Raw genomic sequence first — 9,290 nt, forward strand, 5'->3', positions numbered from 1 at the left:
TGTGGCTGGAATGTGTCAGCAGTTCCTGTAAGATGAAAGCATCAAAGCTATGGGCTGGCCTACCTGTTCCCCAGACCTGAATCTGATCGAGCACATCTGTGACATCATTTCTCACTCCATCCACCAATATCACATTGCACCCTCGGTAGACCATCCAGCACCTAAGGAGTAGCATGCCCAGGAGTGAGGCATGGAGGCCACACATAATACTGAGGCTCATTTTTAAATGTTTTTAGGACATTACATCAAAGTTCGATAAGCCTGTAGTGTTTTTTTCAACTTTAATTTTGTGTCTGACTCCAAAACCAGGTCTTCCTTGGCTAATTTTGATTCATGATTTTTTTCAAGATTTTGTTGTTAACACATGAAACTTTGTACACAACGGTATTCAATGAGGATATTCCATTCTTTTAATCTAAGATGTGTTATTTGAGTGTTCCCTTTAGTCGGAGAGAGAAAAAAAGACAGACAGACAGATAGCAATAATTAAATCAAATAAAAAAATAAATGTAGCTATCTAAAAATAACTCAAAATGTATGCTTTTTTTTCTTCAATATTTTTTATAGAATTGCTATTTTATGCTAATAGCAATTCTTTAAAAAAAAAAATTATTAAGTTTGCAGAAATATATTTCTCTATGTATTGTTTATTATCGGGCACAGAAAGAAATGATTTAATAAAGGAAGGCAACTACTGGTTTAGCTGACATTTGGTGGACCTTCTTGATAAAATTATATTTAATTTTTAAGGAAAAGCTATGTAAAAACAGAGCAGGTGTAAAATATGTGTTATTCTGATGTAAATAATACAAAAAATAAAATGTTAATTTTATTCGTTGTTTAATAAGCCAAAGTGCACTGTTTGCCTTTGTGTGTCAGCTCAACAAACAGTGTTATAATCAGTTCTGGTAGATCCAGTCCAAATTGCTGCCTCTGCATGAGTGGGGTCTACTTGAAGTGGGCTGCTGCTGGGACAGCAGTAATCCTGCCAGCCAGTGTTGGCGAATGTCAGCCCGATGGAGGCTCCAAGCCGGTGGGGTGGGATGTACCACTACAACCCTCTGCCCCACGGTCTGCCATTATAATTAATATGTTGTTATATCAAAGTTGAAGCATTTGCCTCCAAAATGTCCTGTGCTCAGCCCCCTTATTAAAGACCTGACCTCCAAGCTGCTGAAGGTTGCTCTGCAAACTTGGCACACCCCCGAGCGAAAACATCTGCTTTCCTCACAGGCAGGACCGCCACGGACCCCATGTCTCAGCTGGTTCCCTCAGCCCAGCGAGAGAGCCCTTCTCCTGTCCTCATGCAGTGACCCCAACATTTATAACTCCCCCCCAACACCTCCACCAGAGCAGGGGCCTCCTCAGGCCCTGGGCTCAGACCTGGACCTCTCCATCACCCCGTCTGCATGTAGCACTGTGCCAGTGTGGTCACTTGACTGCTGAGAGGAACGCTCCTGTCTTGTTATCCCCTCATCACAGCCTGTCGGGTGGAAAGGAGGGTTGAGAGGGTTAGCGAGGAAGGGGGAGAAGGCATCTGCACTGCTCCTGCAAAGCGACGACCGTTGGAACGCTGACAGAAGCATCTGTCACACCCTGCCTTCACATCCTCACCTGCTGTCCAGCTCCGTCTCCTGTCCTCTCTTAGCTTCGTCTCCGTCTCCTGTCCTCTCTTAGCTTCCTCACTCTTAGAAATCTCACACTCCTTTAAAACTTCACCGTAACTCTTTAGTTTCAGCTAATTTTTCCCAAACTCCTGTTTATTTGGTGACCATCTACGACACAATCATCGCATATGTTGTGCATAGCCAAGTCTGCGTCAAATTGAACCCTTTTTATTTATGGAGGGCTGTTTCTCTGCTGTTAATGAATATACTGACCTGCCTTGTGACTACTTCATCATCCTCCGGTGGCATCGGGTCTGTTTCCCTGAACATGCTGAAGGGTTGCCAGCAGAAAGGGGAAGGGTGCCAATCCATGTGCATGACACACACATACATAAAAAACACATGCACTCAAGCTGAAGGACACCATCCCTCATTCAAGTCCAAAGAAGGTGCCCTTCAGCTAACGCCTTGAAAAAAAGGCTTAACCTAGGATAACTTAGCTAGAGTATAATCAAGTTATGATTTGGATCTTTGTACCTAAGAGAGATTTTAATCTATGATGAGTTTTTTCTCAGGGTGATTTTATAGATGGATTCAGTACAAAAAAAATCATGAAACTAAGTTTGTATTACTTTATTGGTTGTTTTTGTTTTAATATCCTTCCTTTAGCTAGAGTTATTAGATTTTTTTAATGAAATGCCTTATCATATTTATACAGATGACATTCAACTTTATAAACATGTGGAAAAAAACTGTTGGTACCCTCTGTTTATTGAATTTAACACACACAATGGTCACAGAAATAACTTAAATCTGACAAAAGTAAAAACAAATAAAAAATGTTTGAAAAGAAATGAGTAAAACATTTTTTCAACCATGCTTCAACTGAATTATTTTAACAGATGAAATCATGACACAGGCCTGGACAAAAATTATGGTACCCCTAGAAAAGACTTATAATTGACAGAGGGACATATCAAATCAAGATGTGTCCACCAATTAGCATCACAGGTGTCTACAATCAGTAATCAGTCAAAGGGCCTACATACTGTATAGGTCTACTGGTAGTCACTGTGCTGTTTGGATGACATGATGTGTACCACACTCAACATGGACCAGAGAAACAGAAGTAAATGAGGTGTTTTAGGAGATTATAAATGAAATTAAAAATAACTTCATTAAAGGTAAAGGAAACTACTTTTTTGCTTCTTTCTGAAATTCTATTTTTGTGTCAGTTTACTCCATCAAGAAAATCCTATAATATGAGTTACGTTTTTTTGTTTTTTTTTACTTTGGGCTTAAAAAAGTATTTTGGAGATTAAATGTTGAATTAAAATAACTAATTGATCTATCCATCCATCCATCCATTATTTGCCACACTTGTCCCGAGTGGGGTCGTGAGGGGCGCTGGTGCCTATCACCAGCAGTCTACGGGCGAGAGGTGGGGTACACCCTGGACAGGTCGCCAGTCCATCGCAGAGCAACACAGAGACACACAGGACAAACAACCATGCCTAATTGATCTAAATTAGCACACAGCTTCAGTCACTTCAGCTAGTAACCACTGATCAGGCCCGAAATCTAGGTGTAGTGCTGGATTCAGACTTGAACCTCTAAAAGCATTTAAAGACAATTACATGGTCGGCTTTCTATCACCTGAAGAACATTTCCAGGATTAAAGGACTAATGTCTCAGCATGATCTGGAAAAACTAATCCATGCATTTATTTCTAGTCGAATTGATTACTGCAACAGTGTTTTCACAGGTCTGCCTAAAAAGTGGATCAGACAGCTGCAGCTGATCCAGAACGCTGCTGCCCGTGTCCTCACTAAGACTAAGAAAGTAGAGCACATCACCCCGGTTCTAAAGTCCTTACACTGGCTCCCTGTATCTCAGAGAATAGACTTTAAAATACTTCTGTTAGTCTATAAATCTCTGAATGGCTTAGCACCTAAATACATCACAGACTTGCTATCAGTGTATCAACCCTCCAGACCACTCAGGTCTTCTGGCTCCAGCCTGCTCTGCATACCTAGAACCAGAACTAAACACGGAGAAGCAGCATTTAGTTCCTATGCTCCATTTATCTGGAACAAACTTCCAGAAAACTGTAAAAGTGTGGAAAGCCTAAGTTCCTTTAAATCAAGACTAAAAACACATTTGTTTAGGATTGCCTTCGGCTGTTCTAGTTAAACAGTTCAACTAAAACATATTTTCTTTAATCCAACTGTTTTTAATAAACTTTTTTTTTCTGCATTTTTTATTTTATTTATTTTGTATTTTTTATTTTTTTTCCTACTTGCTTTGATTCTGTTTTATCTTCCTGCATTTTAATCATGTAAAGCACTTTGCATTGTCTTTGTACTGAATTGTGCTATACAAATAAATTTGCCTTGCCTTGCCTTGCCTTGCTTTGCCTTGCCTAAATTAGTCTAAATATAAGAATATAAGAAAATTCTGATTCATTTACCCATATAAATTTTGCCCTGTAAAAATTTAAATCTCTAAAAATTTAAAACTGATGTTTAAGTTTGTAGGAATATATATGTAATGTTATCAAAAAGAAATTGGTTACTGGCCTTGCCAGCTATTTTCATCGGTTTCACTCTCTTGGCTAACTTAATTGCAGCTTCTAATGTGGCCAACCTGATGTCAGAAAGCTGCTTTTATTCCATGTTTTTATCACCAGAAAGCAAAATCATTGTTAAATCTTGACAAAGAAATGATCCCAAATAGCATTTAACTAACCACAGTTTAAAGCGCTTCAAATGTCATGTCAACATATCATGTAAGCAGACACAGGTCTTCCCTGAAATCCTTCAAAAATCTCTATATGCGGTTATTAAGGCCACACTCAATTCTACAATAGCTACAGAAAAAAACATGGTAACAGGTGTCTTTCGCTGCCTGCTGAAACTATTTGCATAACTGAACTAATTGGCTTAGTACTATTACTATTATTCTTGATTTTATGATCACATTTAAAGAGAAGAGTAAGGTATAATAGCATTGTTTAAAGAGGAGGAATCTATGCATCAATCAGCCAACTCCACATGGACGCACACATAAACAGTATAAATACACAGTCACCACACGCTTACCTTTGAGGGTTTCAACTGTTTCATCATAGAGAAGCGAAATATTTAAATTTTCTTTTTTTACTTTCAAGCAGAGAAGCATGTCAGGGTGAATTTTGCTTACTTTACTTCAATATGTTATAAACACAATAGATGAAACATTTTATAGTTAACTGTAATCATTAACACTTTTTAAATAGTTTATTTCAAACCCTCCATCTTTAAGGCAGCCTTTCATCTAACTGATGTTGAACTGAAAAACTTTCTTTCAAGAAGAAAATAAAATATGAAGCAGAAAATATCTACTAATTGTGGACTGTACTAAACGAAATTTTTTTTATAAAACAATAAAAGTAGTCTAATTCTAAAGTCTAGGTCTAAAGCTGCTTTTAAAAGGTATTCTCCATTCCAATAATAAAATACACAAGTTAATCTAGGATATATTAAAAAAATTAACCTCATGGGAAAAGACTAATTTGGGTTATCTTGTGTGGATAGTCAGGAACAGCTGCAATTAGTTGAAATGGCACCACTGCTATTAAAGTCAAACAATCTTTCAGGGCTTATTATGTGGCAGAACAGTATTATCAGGACTCACCTTTGAGCTGCACAGAGATCATCTATAAGTGGAGCATTTCCACAGAATCACCTTATTGTGGCTGTATGGGTCTAAAGCAACCCTGCTGTTTTTGTCACATTGGCCAGAGGACATCGCTGATACAGGGAGGTGATTTGAAATGCTGCTACTCATATACAAGGCCTCCCAGCATGAGAGAGGACTTGGAAAAGAATAGAGACAAATGAATGAGGGGGGATAACAGGACTGTAGTGGCCCTCTGAGACGTAGTGGGTTGGGATGTTCTGTTATAACCTCGTCTGCCGGGGTGAAGGATATACAATCCTGTCATCCCTCCATAGCTTCATCCCTGGCCTCTGCTGCGGTCGTGTGTCGAAGTAGGAACCCCTCTAAGCTGGCTGCCATCCAAAGCTGAGGTCTCTCACCTCTGACGTCTGCCCTGGCCTCTGCTGCGGTCGTGTGTCGAAGTAGGAACCCCTCTAAGCTGGCTGCCATCCAAAGCTGAGGTCTCTCACCTCACAGGCTGGGTAGGGGGCTTGGTTGCTCCTGTGGTTATTCCTGGATACCAACCTGAGTTTCACACACCTACATCTTTACCTTTTGTCTGTTTTTACCTTTTGTCTCATGCAACCTCCTTTGCCCTGCAATGGCCTTTTCTCTGTCTTGCCCCCCTCTGTGGGACTGAGTGGATAATGCACCTGTCCTTCAGCTATCAGTGTCTGCTGTCTTTATACTACAGCCACACTTTACCGTATTTATCTCCATGATTTGCAGTGTTGTAACAACAGGACATGCTTCACAGCTGAAATTATTATGAAAGCATCTGAGTTGTATGAGTTTACAAAAGGCAAATCCTTTTTATCACAATTAGATGATCAAACAAAGTCCTCTGCATTAAATTCACTGTGATATAGATATTTACTTTGTTTTCATTTCTACAAAAAAAAAAACAACTATAGAATTGTGCTATGATCAGCTATTTTCTAATATAACGTTATGTTATATACATGGACAAAAATCTCTTAAGTGGATTTATGGACTGCAGATGTTATGCTAGATTAAACCACCAGAGGTCACTAAATACGAATCTAATTTCAACAAGGTGTACGTATATTTTATTTATAAAGTTTAAGTTTTTATCTTGATGTGAATCATTTTGATTAACAATGAATTTCTAATAACTGCATTTATTTTGAACTGTGCAGTAACAAATAGAATAAAAGCCTAATGTTAAATTTATTTATTTTTTACTATCATTGTTGAGTCATTTTAAGTATTATTATTGAATTTTCGGACTGACCAAAACGTTCATAATCTTAGCTTTTTTCCATGTATGTACCTAAAGAAGTATGCGCTAAAAGACATAAGCCAAATCAATTTTATTAATATTTATTTTAGGATTCGTTTTTTTTTTTTTTTTGCTTCTTACCCTATCTCCATATCTGTTCAATATATTAGTTGATGTTTAAATTCTCATTTACAATTTAGTTTTTAAGGTGTTACAAATTCTACACGTTTTAGACAAGAAAGAAGCGCCCTACTCTTTAAAATTTATCAGCATCACTGCCAAAGAGGAGACCCGAAAATGTAACACTTCAGAGCTCCTACTCTGATTCTTCCAGTATCTACAATATAATGACAGCTTTGTATGATTTCCATTGAAATACCTTTGCGACCAAATGCATATTTAAATTCCCGAGGTTTATGTTTTCCCTCTTTGCGTTACAAGGGCAATTTAATTTAAGCCACGATGTCAAAAGCTATGTTATCTTGGTACATCCTCGTTTACAAACCCGGTTCCTAGTAGCCCATCTTGCTTGATTACACGATCTTTAAATTGTCAGGGCAGTCTCACAATATTACGCAATTAAATTATATTTAACAGTTGCATGGCTTCGTTATTAATACAACAAATACAAGTAATGTTTTTAGAGTCACTAAAAGTTGAAGTTATGAAGTATTGCAGCTTTTAATGCAGTCACGGCAGCGGTACTGTCATGTTGTCAAATCAGACACCCCCGCGTTTCCACACAGCAGTGGTACATTCCGACGACGTCCTGCGCGGGAGCGGAAAACGTGCGTCGCCTCTGCGGAAAAGGGAGCGTTTTGTGTTATTGGTGAAATAACATCGCATACAGGCTTTAATCAACTGCAACCAATACCCTTCCTTTTTTCCACAAGTCTGCACAGAACGGAGGTAAATTAACCACACACTTTCATTAGCTTTTTGTGCTTATTTTAAGCTAGCTAAGTCGTGGTAATGTGGCGTTTCGCGTTTACGTCCTGGTCGTCATCCTGCAGATCAACGTAGTTATTAATTATATGATATATAAACCGAGTTTTTAGGTAAGCAACACTTTTTTATATATATCCTATGCCTCCAACTGATTCCACCTGTGCGTCATTACCTGGGGTATAAATGCAGCTGTTCTGCGGAGGCCTCGGAGGTTTATTAAAGAACAAACTCCAAGGGTGGAAAGTTTTGGAGAAGCAGGGCAAAATTTTCTAAAATGATATCCTAAGGTTTCAACATCTCACCAAACGTTTCATCTTGTTAAAAGTTTGAACAATGTACACATCCCAGGACATGTGCATCCATCTGGAATGCAATCTAGGCATGCAGAGACTATTAAAGGAAGAGAACGCAGGTGGATTAATCCGTTGTCACGACAACTATTAGTCATAATGTTCACAATGCCGACCTGTGCAGAGGACTGGCTAAACATAATCCTTTGTTGAGAGAAATAGTCTATTCAAAAGATTTCCCCCTCCCTGCAAGGATGGCATCAATTAGAGGAGGAGCCATAGTAACCCATGGCAACAATGGAGGAGCTGTAGAGATCTTAAGCTCAGGTGGAAATATGTGTTAACCATCTGTTAAAATCAGTGGTGAGAAGAAAGCCGCTGTTTAAAGGGAGACATTGTCGGCTCTAAGTAGATTTCCCCTGCTGTTTAACACGGTGGTGGCAGAATCAGGCTGTGGGGACATTTTAGCTAGTAGAGGGATAGAGTTAACTTCCATTTGGTCTTTTGGAAGAAACTTTTTAGAGGTTGTAAACAAGTGGAGACTGTGGCAGCCCTTATGCTAAAGTGTTTCAGGTTAGGAAAACATTTAAAACCACTGGTTTATTCTGCTTCGGTATTACAGACCGATTCCATGAGATCCATTTAAAACGCATTCAAGTTTCCTGTTTTAGTAGCATCTCAAGAAGTCAGTCATTTGGATTTGAATTTGTCTTTAATTAGTTGGTCTAAAGCCTGGACTCTAGTCTAAGTGGTTAGAGAAGATGTAATTTTTGTGTTTTGTTTTGTTTTGTTTTACAGCTTGATTTCCCATCAAACATGGCTCGAGATTGGAAGCCAGGTGACCTTATTTTTGCCAAAATGAAGGGTTATCCTCACTGGCCTGCCAGGGTACATCTACGATGTTTCACAAAGATCTTACCGTATACCTACTACCTTTAATTACTCGTCCATTTATAGTTTTTGTTGTTTTTTTTTATAGATTGATGAAGTACCAGATGGGGCTGTAAAACCATCAAACATCAAGTATCCTATTTTCTTCTTTGGCACTCATGAAACGTGAGTACTAAACCTCTACCCTGATGGGTCCAGCAACACCGATGCCTCTCTGCATGCGTGGAGCCCATAGAGCACTGTATCTGAGCGCGGGTTGTTTCCAGAAAGTCATGTGACCAATACAGGAGTTGTTTCTAACTGATTGACTCACTAAACTGTGTTAAAAAACGTATCTATCAACATAATGCATCTGCTAGAAAAAATGTCTCTTTTATGGTTTATCATTAAAATTATCAAGAATTTTAGCAGCCTAAAAGGAATTGGAAAGTTTCAGCTGTGTAATTTTAATTTTCTCGTTGTGTCATCCTTTTCCTCTTAGTTTTCACTCAACTTATCTGAATTAAAGTTAATTTCAAATTGACTCTTACTTTATTTACTGTTTTTACCGTACTTATCGTTTTAAAATTATTATTTAAATACCTAGTCCACAAGAATCCCCATTGACATTTT

At 38.4% G+C, this 9,290-nt stretch overlaps 1 protein-coding gene across 2 annotated transcripts in view; it reads left to right on the forward strand.

The window, feature by feature from the left end:
• Positions 1-7,300: 7,300 nt before the first annotated feature.
• LOC107088944 (PC4 and SFRS1-interacting protein-like) overlaps positions 7,301-9,290 on the forward strand; it is an 18,167-nt gene continuing 16,177 nt past the window's right edge. For both annotated transcript variants that reach the window (XM_015381410.1, XM_015381411.1), the window contains exons 1-3: positions 7,301-7,458; positions 8,586-8,675; positions 8,767-8,843. In XM_015381410.1, the coding sequence (XP_015236896.1) occupies positions 8,604-8,675; positions 8,767-8,843 (149 nt within the window). In that variant the 5' untranslated portion in view covers positions 7,301-7,458; positions 8,586-8,603. The remainder of the gene's footprint in view (positions 7,459-8,585; positions 8,676-8,766; positions 8,844-9,290) is intronic.

Source organism: Cyprinodon variegatus, unplaced genomic scaffold (genome assembly GCF_000732505.1).
Source record: "Cyprinodon variegatus isolate N-32 unplaced genomic scaffold, C_variegatus-1.0 Scaffold233, whole genome shotgun sequence".
In the NCBI taxonomy this organism is placed as follows: Eukaryota; Metazoa; Chordata; class Actinopteri; order Cyprinodontiformes; family Cyprinodontidae; genus Cyprinodon; species Cyprinodon variegatus.